The following is a 21,539-nucleotide window of genomic DNA, read 5'->3' as shown; positions in this document are numbered from 1 at the left end:
TTAATAATAAGAATTTTGGATATACGTTGGGGGTGCATCAGTTGGAAGCGACGGAGGAGGAGAAGGACCTTGGGGTACTGGTTGATAGCAGGATGACTATGAGTCGCCAATGTGATACGGCTGTTAAAAAAGCAAATGCGATTTTGGGATGCATCAGGCGGGGTATTTCCTGCAAGGATAAGGAGGTGTTAGTACCGTTGTATACGGCGTTGGTGAGACCCCATCTGGAATACTGTGTGCAGTTCTGGTGTCCCATGTTCAAGAAGGATGAATTCAAACTGGAACAGGTTCAGAGACGGGCTACGAGGATGATCCGAGGAATGGAAAAACTGCCTTATGAAAGGAGACTCAAAGAGCTTGGCTTGTTTAGCCTGGCCAAAAGAAGGCTGAGGGGGGATATGCTCGCCCTATATAAATATATCAAGGGGGTTAACGTTAGGGAGGGAGAGGAATTATTTAAGTTTAGTACTAATGTAGCCACAAGGACGAATGGGTATAAACTGGATATTAGGAAGTTTAGACTTGAAATTAGACGAAGGTTTCTGACCATTAGGGGAGTGAAGTTCTGGAATAGCCTTCCGAGGGAAGTAGTAGGGGCAAAAGACTTTCCTGGCTTTAAGACAAAGCTTGATAAGTATATGGAGGGGATGTTATGATAGGATCGTTAATTTGGGCAATTGATCTTGAATTACCACCAGACAGGTCTGCTCAATGGTCTGCGGGGAGATGTTGCATGCGATGGGTACTGAGTTGCTGCGGAGAATTCCTTCTTGGGTGCTGGCTGGTGACTCTTGCCCACATGCTCAGGGTTTAGCTGATCGCCATATTTGGGGTCGGGAAGGAATTTTCCTCCAGGGCGGATTGGCAGGTGCCCTGGAGGTTTTTCGCCTTCCCCTGCAGCGTGGGGCACGGGTCGCTTGCTGGTGGTGTCTCTGCAGCTTGAGGTCTTCAAACCATTTTTGAGGATTTCAATAACTCGGTCCTGGGATAGGGGTTGTATAAAATTGGATGGGTGGGGTTCTGTGGCCTGCCTTGTGCAGGAGGTCAGACTAGATGATCAGATTGGTCCCTTCTGACCTATGAGTCTATGAGTCTATGAGTTGTACTTGCTATCTGACTTTGAACATCCAACTGACAAGCAGATGTATTGTATTTGCACAAACCATATCCAACATACAACCATTTGGCCAAAGGTCATCTAATGGATAGCAACCAGTGGGCTGCTCGCTCTTCAGAAAAGCCAGAGGCCCATAGCCAGACAACTGTACTGAGTTATCATAAGGAACGTCCATTATTCAGGAAATGCAAGAGCCATTACAATGTAGAATTTTACTCTTGAAGAAACACGACTCCAAATTTTAATCTGCTTGAATTGTTATAATTCATGGAAGAAAATATATTTTTCTGGTTTGTTCAATTTGGCATGAAACTTTGCACCTAATTTGTACATGGATTTACTGTACCATGATTGTTTGTCTAAATTGGTCTGTAGTGGGTATAAATAGACAATTAAAAATTAAAGTAATTGTTTGCACATAGACTTAGTGCAGTTATGCATGAATTTGAAGTAACTCTGCACAAATTAAATGCATAGGCATAATTCTGAAAATCTGAATTTATGTTTTTAACTCCTCCATCCCCTGTTGCAAACTTGTCAGTATAAATAACTACTAATGACACAAACTTTTCCATATAACTATAAATCCAAATATTAAAAAAACTACCCTCCTCATTTTGTTCACAGAACTCTCATAGTTGATAATGATGATGCATCAGTCGCAAAGGAGGTCAAGAGAGTTGTGTTCATTTTAGTTGTGTTAGAAACTGGGGGCAGGGGGAAGATTAGGCTGAATTAAAATTTGCCAAATGGAACAATAAAAGAGGAGAGGGATGTTCTCTAAAGGGATGTTATGAACAGAAAGTGCAAGTAAGATAGAGAGCATTTGGTGGCTTTTTCCTTTAATAATTTGGATGAGAAAATATATAGTTTAGCAATAGGGTGCACCAGCTCCTGTTGTTTTGATTAAATGAACAAAACCAAGCACTTGTATTTCCTAAATTCTAATTAAAAAATCAACGAACCCTAGACTATAAACTGAGCTTTAATTTCCAAGATTGCAGTGCTATTTTAAGATGAGCCAAACCATTCATAGTCTAAGGGTATGGCTACACTTGAAATTTCAAAGCGCTGCCGCGGCAGCGCTTTGAAGTGTGAGTGTAGTCAGAGCGCAGAGCTCTCCCAGCGCTGCACGTAAACCACATCCCTTACGGGTGTAGCTTGCAGCGCTGGGAGCCGCGCTCCCAGCGCTGCAGCACTGATTACACTGAGGCTTTACAGCGCTGTATCTTGCAGCGCTCAGGGGGGTGTTTTTTCACATCCCTGAGCGCGAAAGTTGCAGCACTGTAAAGTGCCAGTGTAGCCATGGCCTAAGACAAATCTGGGCTTCCAACTTCTCTCATGCCACAGGTTAAGTTTCACACCTGGAAGTGCATTTGTGAGGTAATGTGTATACCTCCTTTATTGTAAGTCAGTGAAATGGTCTGTAGATTTCAAATGCAACATTGAAGGGCTCGTGCTCAGGGCAGCATAGCCAAGGTCTTATAGAGCCCAATTTCTGGAATTAAAATTTGCCAGCTGGAAAGATGCAAGAGGAGAGGGGAATGAAATACCATTTACAGGTTTCTAAAGGGATGTTATAAACAGAAAGTGCAAGTAATATAGAGAGCAATACACTTACATTGAGAACAGCAACCCAGTACAGTCCCTAAGAAATTTTGCCTAAGAGAGTAAAATCATCTTCAGGTGTTGGGCATTTTTAACTGGCTGAGTTCAAAAGCATTGAACTTCACCAGCTTCAATTATATTTTCAGGCAGAGAAGATATGAAACAAGATAGATCTTAAAATCAGTGGGAGTTACTCAGAACCTGAGAGCTGAGTGGTAAATTGGGCCCATAGCATTTTGTTTTTCTTTAACTTCGTTAAGGGGATTCTGGATTTTGTGATTCTCAGTCTAGGTGCTGGTATCTCATTTAAAACGAGCGGATATGTGGATGGATTAGTAAGTGAATTGTTAAGGGTTATTATCAAATAGTTAGAACAGCGGGTTCTGCATTCTGTTCCTTGTTCTGCCTCGGACTTACTGTGTGTCCTTGGCCAAGTCACTAAGGACAAGAGTTTCAAACTCGGGGGACTAAAGTTTGGCACCTGAATAAAAATGGCCTGATTTTCAGAGATGTTGAGCAACCAAATCTCCTTTTGAAATCCACGGCAGGCTTTCCACACTATTTAAAATCAGGCCACATTTATTTAGGTGGATAACTATAGATTATATGCTTAAATTCAGTCATTCAAGTTTGAAAATGTTAGTCTCTGTGCCTCAGTTTCCCCACCTGTCAACTATGGATAGCAATACTTCCCTATCTCATAGGGGTTAGTGAGGCTCAATCTGCGATCCTCCAACAAAAAGTGCAGTAGAAATGTAAAGTGCTAGGAAGTAAGTGTAGTCTTGGCATCCCCTATTACTTCATGTTACTGTTGCTGGATAGAGATTCTTTTATTAGTTGTGGACAATCATAGGGTTTCTAAATGTAACTGACAAATGATTTGGTGACCTGGGGAAAGAAAAAAAAACTTTGTGTATTATCTTCTGGACATTAATAATCCTAGTAGCTTGCAAGCCAAGGAGTAGTCAAAGCTATCAATCCACACCTGTGAATTGCAATGTTTAGTGTAGACAGCACTGCAAGTAAGAGGTGACACTATATCCGTATCTTACTGTTAAGTTGTTGTCTTGTATGTTGTTGTGTTGTTGATCTGACATGCAGTGTTGGCAGGACATTCAGTTCTGTCTGTGTGTACTGGAGTTGATACTTGCAGTGTCCCCATAAATCTCTGTGACTCTACCAGTGAGTATTACAATAGTCAACCTTCCCTGCATCCTAAACTGTTAAAGACCCTTCAGATGACCTAAAGCTTCAGGTGGTATTTATGTTTCATTTGCAGATGGCCAGCCTGCAGGTTGGAAGGAAGATCTACTCCATTAATGAGGATCTGGTATTCCTGCGTCCGTTTCAAGAAGTGGAGACCATCTTAAACCAATCTTTCTGCTCTAGGAGGCCACTTAGACTTCTGGTGGCCACAAAGTCTAAAGAGTAAGTGCCCAGAAGGACAAACATAGAAGGTTATCCAGAGACATTAACTTTTTTTAATACCTGTTGTTAAGGTAACTACATAAACATGTTACCCATCAGAAGTTGCAGTTCAATAGCTGATAGAAGAGGTAGAAGTTGTGAATCGTGCTTGTTAGTGATCCTTACATCTCTTAAAGCAGCTGTGGAATATTCTTTGTGCATCAGAATTAACTCTTGGCCTTCATGAGCACAAATGAAATTGAGTTACAAGGAGTATAACTTTGTCAGCATCAGAAACCTTCTAAGCAATAGGTCTTTGCTTGAGAGAAAACACCTCAGTCTACTGTATCACATTGCCTGTTGTTGGACTGATCTTTCCATCTCAGTTCATACAGTTTTCTGCTCCATAATGAGAGTGTAGGCTGCTGGCCTTTCTCCCTAGTCCAGAAAGGATTGACACCACATCCAGACTCTTGGGTCAGGCCCTTCTTCTCAGGGCTTCAACTTTATTTCTTCTGCACAAAAGACGAGTAACTCAAATTCCTTCCCCTGCAATCCAGGGTCTTCTGCCGGAGCTGTCTCTTCCCTGCAGGTTCCCTTCTGTATCCAGCTGCCTGCAAATCATCCACAACATGTGCCCTTTCCCCTTGTGACTCAGGGGCTTCCTGCCAGAGCCCCCTGCTCTTTGCAGCTCTTTTTCAATCCTCCTACAAGCGATTTGCCCAAGAGTTGAGGGCCTGCCTCAGGAGCAAATCCAATTCCTGTAGCTCTGCCCCTAGGGTTCCCTGCAGGAACCTTCCTACTCCCTGCAGCTTTCCAGCTCAGATGAGCTACGAGCTGGTTGTATATTTAGCTGACGCCTAGCTAATCAATCTCAGCTAAGAGATAGCTAATAAGTCACCGCTGGACCCCAACTCCCCTTAAAGGGTCAGATACCCTGTGAAAGAGGGTCCGTAGTGAATCAGGGTCCCGTGTATTACTGGATTACATAGCCACAGACTTTGTCATGTAATCTACCCCTTGATGTGGAATTATGGTCCAGAATCTAACCTTTCATTTAAAACAATTGGCCAGAACCTCAGCTGATGTAAATCAGAACAGCTGCATTGAAGTCATCCTGAAAATGGAATTTAATATAAAAATAAATAACATAAAGCTTTCCATACTGACTATATCATTCACTTTCAAGCTTAGTACATTAAACACACCAATTTTTAATTAGCAAGTCAAAATTTCTCATCTCCCAGACCAGACTGCCACAGAACCCAGACTGGATTTTGGTCCAGCCCAGGTAGCTGTGGGGTACATGTTGATAATGCTATCTCTGTTTGCTGGGGTATACAACCTTCAACTTCTTTCTGAGAAACAGGGACATTAGCCAACAAGACCTGTGAGTATCTGGCTCCTTGGAAAACCTCAGCAGAATTCATTTCTTTGAATTGAGAATAATAAGGATTATGTCCTGTGTGCTCCCCCTGCACGCTATGCTTAGCATAGCCTTCATTAGACCTGGATTTGAGTCTGTCTCCAGGCAGGGGGGCTGACCCAACATATGTTCAGCTTTCCTGTGCTCTGCATTCAGACATGTGCAGCAGCTGTCTTTAGTTTTTAATTTGCATAGACTGTGATGACATTCCAGACAGAAATACAATCTGCAAAACTACTTAGTGACAAGTCAGTTCTGTGCTCATGAGAGCTTAACTACTATATGGTTTATTGTTTGTTTCTTCTTCACTTTTACTGTCACTTTAATACATGGCATGTCCATATGGAGAGTTAATGAACAGCAAGCTGAGAAGTAAATCTACAGTGCGGTAGCATACCATGCCTTAATTGGCCATGTGGGCCCCACTGCTGCACGCTAAAAGTTCCATGGTGCACTTTGACCTACTGCTGTTTGAAACAGTTAGTGCTGAGCACGCGAGGATGCTGTAGTTTTACATTCCAGCTTGCCACGCACTGGCCCTCTGCATGGACCAGCCCAACAAGAAACCCAGACTAGAGTGGGTTACATTGTAGTCCAAATTCAGGTCCTATAAAGCACACGCTCCTAGAATTAGCCTAATCAGTTGCAAAATAACATTGTCCTATATATGAGGATTAGATAGTTCATCACAGGCCTCATTATTGCATACGGTACATATTACCACAAGGCCAGTTCAAGGTCAGAAGTTGTTACCATCAGAGACTGTTTGGTGGCCTCCCATGTGAGTGTGGTGGGTCTCAATCCAGTTCCAAGAGGACAGATATCCACAGCATAAAATCCACTACCTCTGGTGGCACTAATGACAACCTCTGTTGTCAAGGGACTGGGCTTGCCAGCTAATCTATCCCCTCAGCTCTAGAGAAGTTTCCTTCCAAGTTGGGCAGCCTGGAGGAAGCTTGCACTGGTACTGCCTAGACTGTACTAGTTCTGTGGGCTCTGGGAAGACATCTTCATTCTCCAGGGTTGTCAATCCGGCCATAATCCACATTAAAATATAATAAAGGTCAAAATATTATCTGACAGAAAGGCAGCCGAGGTAGTAAAATAAGTTACTGCTATGTGACAAGACCTATTGCATGGGGTTAATTCATCTCTTATTAAACTTTCAGGGTATATTTAAAGCTGTTTGCAAACAGTCTAGGAATTTTATTGAGCCCTGAACATCCGGAGGTGTGATCTTACACAAAAATTGAGAGCAGTACATATGGGTCTAGCAGTCTCATTTGACATGCTGCTTGCTTTCTTTCTTTCACGTTTTCTGCAGAATTATAAAAATCCCAGATTGCCACGAAGCTCTGTGCTTTCAGATACGGGGAACGGCGCCACCCTACGTCCGTGCTGTGGGAAGAGGTAAGCAAGGGGGACCGTGATGTAGCTATGGCTTGAAATATTGAAATACAGCCAGCCAGATACATCTCTCTGACAGAACAAGAGCCACATTATGTTGTCCCAAGGTCCTAAAAAACTTGGTAGAAGTTTCTTAAGTGTCGCAGTCACAGAACAGGACCCCTGGGGCTAGGTGCTAGAGCAAAAAGACAGTCCCTTTCCCAATGAGTTTACAGTCTGAGTTCAGTCTAGGTATTGCTTTACTATTAGAGCTGGGTATTGGGTGGCTGTTCCCACCTAAGGAAGCAAAAGGTGACTTGGTTCAATGCCAGGAGAAATGTGGTGTTAGACTGTAGAAGGGATGTTGAGGAGGCATCATCACTTGAGCCATTGCAGGCTGGATGAAGCACTTTAGACTGCACAGTAGGAATCACTCCCATGCTCTCAGGTGGATGGATATCTTTTCAATGTTCATGAGCTTTGCAACGCTTTATATCAGATTTGGGGACTGCCTCTATCTTCACGCCAGTTTGTACTGCTGTAACTCCTATGGCTTTAATAGAGTTAGTCCTAATTTACACTAGTATGAGTGAGAGAAGAATTGGGTCCATTGGTTCTTTTAAAACGAGAAAGCATAGGGCGTGACACAGAGATATTCATTAGTGGTGTGACTGCACTCTGACATACTCCTAGGGGAATTCTGTGCCACTGCGCACGTCTAGAATTTATGTCCCCCACCGATTTCTTTGCTTCCCTGCAGAAAAACGACTTTCTGACAGGGAAGCAAAGGGAAGCCACAAAAGCAGTCATGCGACCCTCCCCAGCAGTATGTTTTGGGGCCCAGAGCATCTGGCTGAGAGATAAATCACTGTGGAGCATGCGGCAGGACTGGGAAAGACCTGGCTGGTGGCTCCTAACCTGTGCCAGGCTAAGTTGCTAGTCCCGGGTGGGCTGGTGAGGACCGGACTTCCTCTTTCCTTGCACAGCATCCAGGGCTGGGTCAGACCCATCCCCAGATTTCTCCCCTGGCTGAAGGAAGCTTTGCACACTCCCCTTCCCCTATTTTCTGCACCCGTTGCTCCTCAGCTGCAGGAGGAGGGATCCCTATACAAAGAGCTGATCCCCCATCCACCCAGCCCCCGTGCATTCAGACCCCTCATACCCAAACCCTCCCACTGAGCCTCACACCTGCCCCATACTCACACACACCCTCATGAGTCCCACTCCCCCTGGACCACCCTGATGAGCCACCCGCACCCGGATACTCATCCCACTGAGCCCCAACCAGTTGCATCTGCACCCCCCACGAAGTCCCACACACACATAAGCCCTTGCCAACCTCTATCCTCCCCACATCCAGGCCTCCCACTGCTAAGTCCCAGCCACCTTCACCTGGACCCTCCTGCAGAGTCCTATTACCATGGCACCTAGAACCCCTAAACAAGCTCCTGTGTATTCAGATCCTCTACTGAGCCACCCGCACCCAAATTGCCCCACCCAGAACCCTCTCAACCCACACCTGGATCCTCCCCCATCCCACTATGTCCCTCCACACTTGGATCCTGCCTTGCTGAGCCTGCCTTGTCCACACCTGGTGCACCTGGCACAGAGGGGCAGGGTCCTGGGGTGTTTCTGGGGCAGGCCCAGTCCTTGTGCTGTGTCAGGGTTCAGTGCAGCCTCACTGCTGAGTCCATGTCCCAGAGTGGGAGCTGCACAATGATCTCCCACCTCTGTGCAGCTTGAGGCCTGTGCTCCCCAATGCCATGGTGGAGCCTCCAAATTTATTTGACAAATAAAATTTGCAGAGTTTTTATTTTTTTGGCACAGAATTTTTAATTTTTTGGCACAGAATGCCCTCAGGAGTAAATGTGAAATGAGCCACAAATGAAGCACAGCCCCTACGTTTATCTTTGGCAGTTACAGAGAGCAAGACCTTTCAACTGTGTACAGCTTCCTTCCTTCAATAGGATTGTGTGATGTAAAATATATATAATGTCAGCATTTAGAAACAATGCAAAGATTTATCATCTCATATACAGGCAACAGTACCCTGCTTCAAAGCACCTTTTTATTACATACCTTCAAACAAGCACAAAATATAATTTTTAGGCCAAAGTGCTAAAGCATTTCCTTAATGCACTAGCTAGAAAGGTTTCATTTCTGAAGCCTTTACTAGAAAAGGGACTAATTACACCCACTAAAATTGTTTGCATCTTAGATAACTGAGCTTAAAAAGTAATAATGGCTTTAATGTAGACTCATAGGGGCTAAATTCTGATCTGAATTTCATTGGTATAAATCAAGTTGGTTAAATTACTCTGGATTTACTCTGGTGTAACTGACATTAGAATCTGTTTCTAGACTCTGGCAAATTGCCTAATGGGGAAATATTCAGCTTCTTTCAATTAGCATGCAACAGGCTGCAAACTGTATAGTTATGCAAATTTAAACATCATCTTAGCCAATTAAGACTAGAAAGAAAAGATCATCAAAGATTCCCAAAAGATAAATTTCCCCCCTAAGAATTTCATTATCTTTCTGCAGTGACTGTATCCAGGTTTATATAAAAACATGCATACTGGGTCAAACCAATTGTCCACCTAGCCCAGTATCCTCTCTTCTGACAGTGGCCAATGCCAGATGCTTCAGAGGGAATGAAGAGACATGGGCAATTATCAAGTGATCCATCCCCTGTCGTCCAGACCCGGCTTCTGGCAGCTGGAGGTTTAGGGACACCCTGACCATCTTGGCTAATAGCCATTGATGGAACATGAATTTGTCTAATTCTTTTTTGAACCAAGTTATGCTTTTGGCCTTCACAGCATCCCCTGGCAATGCGTTTCACAGGTTGACTGTGCGTTGTGTAAAGAGGTACTTCCTTTTGTTTGTTTTAAATCTGCTGGCTATTAATTTCATTGGGTAACCCCTACTTTTTGTGCTATGTGAAGGGGTAAACCTTAAATTCATGTTGATTTAAAAGTGCTCCTTAAAAAAAAAGATATTTGTCTTTCAGTCAGAGAGAGAAGGATTCTACTTTGTTAAATGAGCTGGAGTCCCCTCTCTCACTTACCTAGGACATGATCCAAAGGTCACTGAAGTGAACAGCAGATTTTCCATTGGTTTCTAATAACTTTAAATCACGTATATAAATCAGGATTAACTCCACTAAGGCCAGAGGAGAATCATACCTTATATGTCCACATACGTGAGTTAGATGGAGCTACCTGGAGCTGATCTGAATGTTCTGTAACTTTGGAATGAATTACTTGAGACAATGATCCAAAATGACTTGTGGAATTCTTATAATTTCCAAAATAAGATTGAAAGTCCCCATTTCAGTACAGTTGATAAAACATTGTGTTTGACAGAAAATCTGCATAAAGTAACCAACCGTTCATGCATTGTAACATCAATATTTAATACGTACTAATTCATCGCTTTATTATGCATTCTGTTTTCATTGTAGAGCAGGGATCAGCAACCTTTGGCATGCGGCTCGCCGGGGTAAGCACCCTGGCGGGTTGGGTCGGTTTGTTTACCTGCCGCGTCCACAGGTTCAGCCGATTGTGGCTCTCTCTGGCCACGGTTCACCTCTCCAGGCCAATGGGGGCTGCGGGAAGTGGTGCAGGCCAAGGGATGTGCTGGGCGCCTGCTTATCCTGGTGAGCCGCGTGCCATAGGTTGCCGATCCCTGTTATAGAGCATTGAAAATTGGTAAACTGGCTTGTCAAAACAGGGACTCTATGGGTAGGTCTACACTGCAATTAAACATCCATGACTGGCCCGGATCAGCTGACTTGGACTGTTTAATTTTGGTGTGGACATTCGGCCTTGGGCTGGAGCCTGGCCTCTGGGACCCTCGCCCCTTGCGGCTATTTAATTGCAGCATAGACATACCCTACAAGTCTTAACATATATTCTGTGAGTCACTGTGTTTTAGGCAGACACAAAGGGCCTGAATCTCCTCTCTCAACAGTGTATATCAGAAATCACTCCAGTGAAATTTAGTAGGATTTTTCCAAAGTATAATACTCCAGTCTAGCCCTTTGATGCATACTTTGTCCCCTCTAGAATCAAGCTAGACACTCTGGGCTCAATGTGTGAATGAGGGCAGGGGACTCTAACTTATTTTTCTTTTCTCCTGATCCTGGGCCAACCAATGCTTGATAAGTTTATGAATGGTATTAAATGATGTGGGCGCCTGTGATAGCAGGGGACTGGACTCAATGATTCAGTAGGTCCCTTCCAGTCCTAAATTCTTAGTATCCACATATGCATGTGCACCGCTGTAACTGACTAGACAAAGTGCAAAGTACTAGAGAATCAGACAGACACGCAGCAATTTACCAGAGTGTGATTTACAACCCCATCTTGCACATCACCTACGATGTAATAACGTGTGCACTGAGGGCCCAAAAGAAAGGCTCTGTTTGAAGGTTATATACATTCGCCTCATACGACAAAGCTCTTCCAGAGCTCTTTCACCAAACCCAGCAAAACCACAAGATAGCTCCTAAATAACCAGTCTCCCCATGCATCTTAGCCAGAAATGCTTTCCACTCCCTTTGTTCTCTTAGTCTCCTCCATAGTTGGACTGCTGAGCCGTTTGAACTCCCCTCTGGTCTGTTTCAGGCTCCAAGGCTGCAGCTGTGGGACTCCACTCAGGGCAGTGCATTTTGAAAGTTAATGGAAATAATATGATGAATGAAAGTTACACAGAAGTTTTGGAGCACTTTACAGCATACAGGAACAGGCAGCAGGAATTTCTGGTAAGTACACAGATGTGAGACCTGAATGGAACTTAACATAATGTTTTGAGGGGAAAAAACAACATAATGGTCTTATACAAACGTACTTCTTAAATATTTAGAAGCAGTCTTAAAAAGTACATTTTAACTTATCTGCCTGCCCCCATGGGACCCTACTGTAATTAATGGAGATACTTGGGGTGAAACCCTGAATAGAATTTACACCTTAGTTGTAAAATGTGTATGAATCACAAGTATTCCAGTCCATAGACTTCTAAAGATTGCTTTCCAGCTAATAGCAGAGCTAGGTTTGAGCTACAAAATTTATACCCAGATTCATATTTCATACACCTAAATTTCAGGTTTCTACTCCAGCCCACTTTGGAGATAGGGATCAGCTGCAAAATTCACATATACATCCAGCTTTATACTCCAAACCTACATCCCTTCCTCAAAGTGTTCAGGTGTTTGTATCTAGGTTATCAATTCTTAGATTATCGTTGCAACAAGGTTCCAGTTGCCAGTACACTAAACTTATCTCTCACTTACATGACACACAAACCCAGACTGCTAGAAGACAAAAACTTTTCACAGCCATCATAAAAAGGCTTAAAATCCATGCGAGAAGAGAGTGTGAAATCCAGGTATATCCCTGGATCCCTGAAGTTGAGGCAGCGCTTCGTAACGTTCCTGTTCTTTTGAAAGGGATTGTATCAGTGGGTGTACCGAACACACGAAGATGCTGAAGAGGATAGAGCTCAGCAGCCAATATTTAATGTGTACCTGAATGGCAGCCATCTTGAGTCAAGCGAAGGACAGCTCTCGGTGGAAGGAAGTGGAGAACTGAATCCCCTTTATAAAAGCCAACAGGAAGCAGGTAAAGGAAAGCCCACCCAATTTCATGAAGGAAGGAAATGTAGGCAGGCAAGTTAGGCACTTCCTGATTACTTGGGAGAAAAGGGGTGGTGGAACTGTGAAATATAATTATTGCTGTAGAAAATCTCTCATTCTACAAAATGCGCAACAACCTGCAGCATCCCAGGCGAAATATTGTCATGCTCCAGTTTATTTGGGAGGAACATGAAATTGGGATGTAACATGGAAATCTCGCTGTTGTGGTTCTCAACAGAGAGGAATGTCCCCTGCTCTGAACAGAAGAGACAGCACTAATTAATTGTGGGGGTTTAGAGGCCTGATTCTTGCTGGCACCTTCGGGAATCTCTTTTAAGTACCAATGTCACAAAGCTAGGTAGGCAGAAAAAAGCTCTCTTTTCAGTACATCTGCTTTGTATTGTCTCTTGCATGCCATGCACTACAGTAAATGACTGGGGCCTCACATGCTGAGAGAGTATGTACTAATTGGAGCTGTGATGTCAAGCCACCACCCAGCATAATTACACGGTGTCTGAGTTTTGGGTCCAGATGCATCACACTGGAAAACACTTTTCATGGAATGAGCCCCGCCCCTGTGCCACGTGTAGCTCAACTTCTTTGGATAGTTCTCCCGGCTCTTGCTCAGTAGAAAGCAGGGACTGATTCACTCTTGGAATATGGGTGACTCAGCAAGCCCTGTCAGGGTCTCAGCTAGAGTAAGGGACCATAGGATATGGTTAACTGGCCACCATAGGGTGAGCTAAAGCTGGGAGATGAAAATGAAAGGCTAAAATGACAGGAGAGGAGGTTCTCCCTCTGAGACATCTGGCCCCCATTTGGCCATGTGGCTCCCATCATGGGCGTTAGATTATGACTAAAACAAATATGGTATTTATACTTAACAGAAAACTTAAGCCAAATGTAGCAAAGCCCTGGGCACGATTCTTTGGCATGACACAATCTAACCTTTAGGGGCAGATTCTGATAGCCCCACTCACATTGAGTAGCCGTCTGTGCCATATTAGCTTCAGAGATAGTCCTGACATGCAAACAGTGAAGGACGTGCACAAAGTATTTGCAAGACTAGGGCCTAAGCAAGACTCAGGCCCACCGTGTTTATTTCTTCCACCTATTGTCTGTGTTTCTTAGCCTGCTGTGCCAAATGAAACCAGATTGCAATATCCCCTGTCTTACTCCTACAGGACAGTTGCTCATTATTAAAGTTTCTGGAGTGAGCACGTCTGATAGCTGTGTGGTATCATCTCCTGCAAAGGAAGGGCTGGGCGATGGCAGCAGCAGGGGGAGGGAGGAGTGTCCCATGGAGTTGTGTAGATGACATGGCTGCAAATTAAAGGTCTGCAAATAACTCCAGCTAGAATAATTTCTTTTTTTTTTTTTTTTTGTAATTTAAATGACTTTGATATTCCGGAGCAAATTTTCAGCAGGTGTGCTAATTGTGTCAGCAACATTCCTGGGCACATTGCTTTCTACAGGCAACTCTCCCCTTAGCTTGAAAGCGTCTAAGTATAAGTAAGAAGACTGACTTACTTCATATTAAGATACTAATGGAGAAAATTAATTGACGTGGGAGGACATTCCCAAAGAACACTCAAACTGGATTCACTCCAAGGGGTATGCCAGTTGAGTCCAGACTCGCTGGATCGCTATTAACTATAGATCTGGGATCAAGTGCACAGCAATGCAAGTTGCCGGCAAACCCTAATGCACCAGGGGATCTGAAGCTATACACTATAGCTCCTAAACAGGGACATGTGTAAGGGGGGGCAAGCAAGGGCACCCCCACCCCAATAATTGTCAGAGGCACAGAACTTTTCCAGCCCCGGGGCTGCGGAAGCAGGGAAGATCAAGCTTCTGGTGGGGAGGGGGGACAGCATGTTCCTCCTGGGGCTGGGTGTGGAGGGGAGCAGTAAGCTCCTCCTGGGGGTGGGGGGGGCAGCGAGCTCTTGCTGCATATCGGGTGTAGGGGAGCGAGCTCCTCCCAGGAAGGAGGAGCTGTGAGTTCCTCCTGGGGCCGGGGAGAGAGGGAGGCAGTAAGCTCCAGCTGGGTGTGGGGGGGCAGTGAGTTCCTCCTGGTGCCAGGTGGGGAGGCGGGGCAGAAAGCTCCTCCCGGGACCAAGAGAGGGAGGGAGGGAGGGTAGTGAGCTCACCAGAGTGGAGTGGGGAGAGTGAACTTCTGTGTCTCCCAAGAAGGGGTCAAATTTAAATTCCTGCACATACCCCTGCTCCTAAAAGGTAGGGGCTAATCCAGAAAAAGCCAGGGATAGCCACTGCAAGATGCACTTCAGCACCTCTGGGCTGCCTCTGCTGGTGAAGTTCAGATTGAGTGTCATTGACAGCTGCCTTGGAGAGGAGGTGGTGATAGCACCAGCTGCCCTTCCTTGGGATCAATCTCCCTCTGGCACAGCTGCATGTGCAGTGCATTCACCAGGGTGAACCTGCAGCACTAACTGCAATTTGGAATACAGTAGTGACAGAATCAGTTAGGAACAGTGAACTGCTTCATGTTTCATCAAGGACATGGAGAGCTAATTAATTTACCTCCCATTTGAGCGCCCCTGCCAGGTACCAGGCACCTGTGTTTGTGCACGTGTGTGTTACCGAGTGTTGGTTCCCTAACGACTTGCCTTTGGTTCCAGTCTCTCCGTTGATCATGAGTGAAGACATGCCTCTCATTAGCCTGACTGTGGACAACGTCCATCTGGAACATGCGGTGGTGTATGAATACGTCAGCACCGCTGGGATCAAGTGTTATGTCTTGGAGAAAACCGTCGAGCCAAAGGGTTGTTTCAATCTGACTGCAAAGGTACCCACCACCGTACATTGCCAGCTTCCTTCTTAAGCACAATAAGGGAAACCAATGGCCCAGGCTTACCCGCTTTGTCTGTTAGGTGACATGGCATGTTAAGCTATTGGACCTGCCTGGAACTTAGGCTAGTTCATTAGAAGGCACCAGTATAGAGTAACTACTGTTTGGTACAGGCAAGTTCCACTGACCCTCCCTTCATTTCAGCTCTTGAGGACCTGAGCCAAGACACTCTTGCAAGAGGGTCCTCAGCTGGGAAACTCTCCCAGCGAAACTCTCCCTTTGTCATCTGTCCACTAGAGCAGGAGTTTGCTGCTCCTCAGGGCAAATGGGAGGTTCATCCTTTCAGGCAAGCATTTGCTGCACCTTGGGGTAAGAATATGTAGTTTTTCCCCATCAGATGGGTTGGCTTGGTTGATACGAAGTCTGGGTCTGATTGCTGCCCAGTGTGGACAGGAATGATTGGTGGTATATTTTGGTGTGCACTACAATGGACAAATAATAAATGTCTACATCAAGTAACAATAACATTATTGGCATGTCCATGATAGGACAAAGCAGAAATAACAAGAGAGGGCAAATGTGCCAGAGAATGAACATTCCCTGTGGCAAAATGACTGTTTTGAGCACATCCAATATCTTTTAAAAACTTCTGGCCAACATTTTGAAGTGTTGAGATTAGGCATGAAAATGATTCGGAAGGGCTAATTAGGGAAGAAAAAGGGCTGGATTCGTGCTGAATGCCACTTTCCTCAAACATGCCAAAATGTGGAACGTACACTGTTTATGCAGTGGAAGGATATTGCAGTAGTCCTGGATTTCAGCCCTGTACCATTGGGATTTTGTTTCCTTCTTCAGATTTTAGAAGCCTTTGCTGTAGATGACAATCACTTTGTGAATAACTGCAAGAAGCTCATCTCCCAAAGCAGAGCTGTGGAGACCATGCCCGAGTATGATTTCCGGCAAACCTGTGACACTAAGCTGGAGAGTATCTGCACAAGACTCACCAACTACCACAAGGTGCAGCATTAGTAGATCTCAGTGGCGTATCTAGCCAATCCTATACTGTCAAGCTAGTGGGGTCTGAGTATTCATTTTCCCCATTAGTTGCTTTAGAAAGATGTGTTCTACTGGTCTGAGCACAGAACTAGAAGTTTTGTAGATTGCAAGCTCTATGGGGTAAGGACCTGTCTCTAAAGCATCTACACACTGTTGTCACGATGGATCAGAATGCATGCCTGGACTCCTCTGCTGACGGATCCATCCTGCCCATCCAAATGAGGAGCCCAACTCTCTGCCCCGCATCAATGACAAGAGCTGTCACATCTGTGTTGTGCACACAAGTGACTATGATTGCATGAGCACATTGTGTAACTGTATGAACAAACAGTATGCTTTTGGTACAGTTATCTGACGTGTGAAACCTGGCCCTCAGAAAAACTTTTTAAGCACTTCTCAAGGAAATTAAAATGTCAATTTTTCCAGTGATATTTTGGAACAGTACTCTCCAGGATAGCAGAGATGAGATGGCTGTAGGGATGGGAGGCTGGCAGGGAAAAATAAGGATCTTCTGTATTGCATCATCATATTTTGCAAATGAAATCTCACAAACTTGCTTTATCCCCTAGTTTGCAGATGAGCTCAAAATGAAAGTGAGCCCAGCCTTCAAACAAGCCACAACAGAGCCTCACCCCCTCAACAGCATGGATTTCTGCCCCACCAACTGCCACATTAATCTCATGGAAGTGTCCTACCCCAAAACCACTACCTCAACAGGAAGGTCATTCAGCATTCGCCTTGGACGGAAGCCATCTATAATTGGTCTTGATCCGGAACAAGGTGCTCATGAGTGCTTCAGTGACATTATCTTAGTAAAAAGATGAGTTGTGTTTCCGGCGGGTCAGAGAGTTCAAGACAAATCCAAAGAAATGTTGCCTTGACAATATACTTTTTTTTCTTCTTAAAATGCTCATAGTAAGATGGCAGAGAGTATGCAGTTACTGTAAAATAACTCAATGCCTCGGGCGCAGGGTTTGGCGTCAAGTCAAACATCTTTAACAGTGAAGCAATGTGGTTTTCTCATCACAACTAAAGTGCCCTGGGGTGGGTTTTTTTTCCACTTAGAAGAGTTGACTTATTGAGTGGAAGAATAAGTGATGGACTAAGTGGTTCCATAATGTGAAGTTGTATTATAATCACAAGGGTGAGAAACCTCAAGTAGTCAATCAGACAGTAGTACTCTTCTCTCTGAGCCGTTACTAAACTAATCCCCCACATTGGCACTAGGAGTTCTGTAATGTTGGAGGTGCTATCCTTCAGATGTATGGCTGCCACTTAGGATTTCCCTGCCAGGCAAATACTTGTGTTGCAATGTTTCACTGTTGTACCTCTCAGAATATACTTCTGACTCATTCAGTGTCCAACAAGATGAGTGTGCAAGAGGACTTGGGACAGCCCCATGAAAATGTGGACTGTCCCACATATTGAAGAATGGTTGGAGACCCTGTTCAAATTAGGCCAACGAGAGAAGCCTTGCCCACTTGTACTTCTTAAAGATCCCATGGCACTTTTCATGGCAGTAGGAGTGTTTAGGCACAGTATCACAGTCACATTCCAGCTCTGCTGCAGATATTCTCCTTGCCACTATTTGTAAATGAAAATAATTATTCTTTACTTTTCCTAACAATGATAGTTATTCTTCCAGGGTCAGTTTTCTATCTGTAAAGCTGGGATAATACTGACCTAACAGTTTTGTTTCAATTTTAAATTTGTTAGCATTTTAAAAATGTGTTTAGCTCCTCAGAGGGTCAGTGCTATGAATGGGCAATGTACTATTATTAGTTATATGACTTATCGTAATCCTGAACTACAGTAATGTCAAAAAGCTGAGTTTGCATGCCATGGAGAAGTCCTGTAGAATAAATAGAAAATTATATTTTTGCCACAATGTTTTAAAGAAGGTTCAAAATTCCTATAGGGAAGCGCACATTCTCTATTAAACACTGTAGGATTTTAGAGCAATGTCTATAGACTAACCCGTTTAAATTCCTGTATGAACCTGTTGGTTTAATTCCTATTAAATGCTATAAAAACCTGCTCTAAATATAGGTGGTGCATACAGTCACAAGAGCCATACTAACTACTTCCTCCCATGTTTAGTAGGTACTTTGAATCCAGTCTCATACACTCAGCATTGCATCGCCAGCATGGCTGCACCATCATGGAGGTGCCTAACCCCAGACGATGGAGAACTGAACCCACATGGACAATTTGAGGGTAGCTTTGGTCAACAGAATGGGGGAACAAACCAGGAGGAAAGGGGACTCAGCTTTTTGCTGAAAGAAGAGGACCGGGAGATACAGGATTCATACCTTCAACTTTTTAATAAACTAGATATCGCAGTGAAGGAAATGAAGCAATATGTCGTTCAGATAAATAAGTGAGTAAAGAGCTCCCTGTGTGTTTTGTGTGTGCGCTGCTGAGGGCACTTCCTAAATAAAGGGACATGCTATCTGAGAAAATGGAAATATGCAACCACAGAAATATGTTCTGTGTCCATTAGCACGAATTATAATATGTCAGTATGTGTGTGCATGCCTTCCCTCGCGCCACCATCTTTTGCTGGATGGAGGCAGCCTGACTTGCTCATATGCAGATCCATCTACCTATGTGTCATTTCCACTTACATAATTAGCTAGTGTAGCTGTTCTTTGCACTCACTGGCTTGAAGTCTATGTTAGAACTAGAGGTTGTCCATTCTGGTTCTGATTCCTATTATTTGTTAAACTCTAAAAGTGGGCTAAGTGCTGTACTAGAGAGTATGTCTATAAGACTGACATCATAAATACACTGGGCGGCCCAGATGAAGGAGCTGGTGTAGATCGGAAATCAGTAGTCAAAAGGGATTTGAATAAAGAAGGCCCGGCGGACTAGGACTGAGCCTGAGAGTTCATTCCATGGAGAGGGGTAGCATGGAAGAAGGCACAGAGATGGGAAAGGAGAAGAAAGGAACAATGAGGCTGATATTGTTAGTGAAATGAAGAAGGAAGGTGGGATATGGCAGAAGATGGAATCAATTACAGAGACCAGTGCTTATGTGCCATGTGTGTGCATTTTAGCCTGTGACCATGGTGGTTGTGTGTGCGTGTCAGGCCATAGACTGTTATGATACATGCCCTGCTAGGGTTGTGGGGGATAATGTTTTCTTATTCTAAGATGAATAGCAGAAGGGGCTCAGTCCATGCCTTCTATCCTGCTTTTTCTGGGCTTTGACCATGGGAGTCAGCTTAACAGGACAAGTTAAAAAGACTCTCTTTATAAATGTGATTACTGTTGGCAGACTCGGCATGCAGAAAAATCTGCAAGGTGTTGGGCCAGTCTCAGTAGGAGGAGATCTCCTGAAAGAGTTAGCACATACTGACTAGAGTTCTTCCTCCACTGGCCAGTAAAAGGCAGATTTATGATGTTTACTCTGTAGTTTTTGGAGTGCCAGTTAGTGTCTAGAGAAAAATCCAGCTGGAAAAAGGATATACACGAGGGGACATTTCATCACTCTTGATGGAAGTGAGACTATTTGTGCAGAATAATTTATTTTAGCAAATAATTACACTTTAAAATGTGCCTAAGAGTCTCACAATATTTTGCAGAAAACTGGGTGGATGACTGTTCCTAGCATACTGCCACAGTACTGTGTTGCTGTCTTTTTTTTATTCCAAACACTGTGTTATGGGGAGGGGATCATCTAGACCTGCACAAAACTCTCATAACCAAAACTCACCTGGTTTTCAGAGGGCATGTTTGCTTAGGTTTTTGAACCTGGGTTGATATTTTTGTACAAGCTATCTGAAGTGCTTTTGACCTTAAACTAGTCACTTTAGGTTTTGAATGAATGCAAAATTCACCTATTGTGAGTTCACATGAACTAAAACCAAAAATATTTGCATGAACCCCTGTGAATCAAAATGAGTGAGTTTCATGTAGCTCCCAGCTATATATAGCTCAAGTAATAGAAATGTTGCTTTTGATTTCATGAGCACTTGAGTTCAGATCACCGTAGTGAATGCATAACTCACAAGATTACACACCAGTCACTGAGAGCAATGTGTTTTACCTTTGTAGGCTTTTGTCCACCATAACAGAACCCACTGGCACGTGTGAACCTCTGTCCACTGAGGAGACATCCCCACCTTCCTTGGGGGCTGAAGAGAGCGACACTGACAAAGCTGAGCATGGTGGGAGTAAGAAGGTTTGTTTCAAAGTTTCTGAGGAGGACCAGGAAGACTCAGGACATGACACAATGAGTTTCAGAGACTCCTACAGGTTTGTTCAAAGATACACATGGCTCTCCATTCTGGCTGGCAGAGTACTTTGAGGCTATTTAATCTTAATATTACAGTGCTGGATGGTAGCTAGAGAGATCAAGACAGATTAATAATCAGAAAGTCAGGTAATTGTTACATAGGATAATGCTGTTGAAATTCATAATTGTGGATATCTAAGCATTATACCACTACTAATACGTGGTAGTTATACATAATGCTTCCACTTTAAAAGTGCCATATACACTGTAGAGTGTATCCTGAAATCCTTACTGCTTATTTAGCAAAACTCTCCTTGAACTTCAAGTTTTATTATTGAGTAAATGCTTCAGTGTGTTCCCCATTACCTAATAAATGGGCCTATAGGTCTGGACACTTAGGACTTGATTCCATTCCCACAGATCCTTGTGGCAAGACTCCCATCGGTATCAGGGAGTGTAAGAACAGGCCCTAGTTCCTGCTCATATGGTATGCATTTAAGTGTATCCAGTACAGGATTCACAACATCTCATCCATTTGACATGGTTCACATGTCACACAGGCTACCACAGGATTCATTTACTGCAGGGTCAAAAGATCAGATAGTCATGTAAGGTCAAGAAAGAAGGCTGTTCTCCAATGAAGTGCAGCAGCTGCAGGAGGGAATTCTCCAGGGGTTTCAGGAAGAGTAGCCCATTGCTTTAAGAGCTGCTCAGCAGCTTCTGTATCTGATCCTGATGGTTTAGTGCCTCATGTGTACAAACACATTGTCCACAGAAAATGCAGACTAATTAGACTTTGGGAGTGATTATGCTGATGGTTGTATCTTGGCCCCAGTCTGAGGTTTCTAGGGT

The 21,539-nt window shown here is 44.0% G+C and overlaps 1 protein-coding gene across 4 annotated transcripts in view; it reads left to right on the top strand.

Annotated features, from left to right (window-relative positions):
• The window catches only part of PREX1 (phosphatidylinositol-3,4,5-trisphosphate dependent Rac exchange factor 1), a 232,794-nt gene that overhangs the window by 187,058 nt on the left and 24,197 nt on the right, over positions 1-21,539 (top strand). For 3 of the 4 annotated variants that reach the window (XM_050917249.1, XM_050917247.1, XM_050917250.1), the window contains 9 exons: positions 4,005-4,153; positions 6,883-6,968; positions 11,576-11,712; positions 12,397-12,568; positions 15,222-15,388; positions 16,247-16,408; positions 17,017-17,227; positions 18,548-18,827; positions 20,507-20,707. In XM_050917249.1, coding sequence (XP_050773206.1) covers positions 4,005-4,153; positions 6,883-6,968; positions 11,576-11,712; positions 12,397-12,568; positions 15,222-15,388; positions 16,247-16,408; positions 17,017-17,227; positions 18,548-18,827; positions 20,507-20,707 — 1,565 coding nt within the window. The remainder of the gene's footprint in view (positions 1-4,004; positions 4,154-6,882; positions 6,969-11,575; positions 11,713-12,396; positions 12,569-15,221; positions 15,389-16,246; positions 16,409-17,016; positions 17,228-18,547; positions 18,828-20,506; positions 20,708-21,539) is intronic. The other variant, XM_050917248.1, reaches the window with a different exon arrangement.

This window comes from Gopherus flavomarginatus, chromosome 11 (genome assembly GCF_025201925.1).
Source record: "Gopherus flavomarginatus isolate rGopFla2 chromosome 11, rGopFla2.mat.asm, whole genome shotgun sequence".
NCBI classification, from domain to species: domain Eukaryota; kingdom Metazoa; phylum Chordata; order Testudines; family Testudinidae; genus Gopherus; species Gopherus flavomarginatus.
Note: the sequence above shows the minus strand (reverse complement) of the source record. Positions and strands in the feature narration are given on the sequence as shown.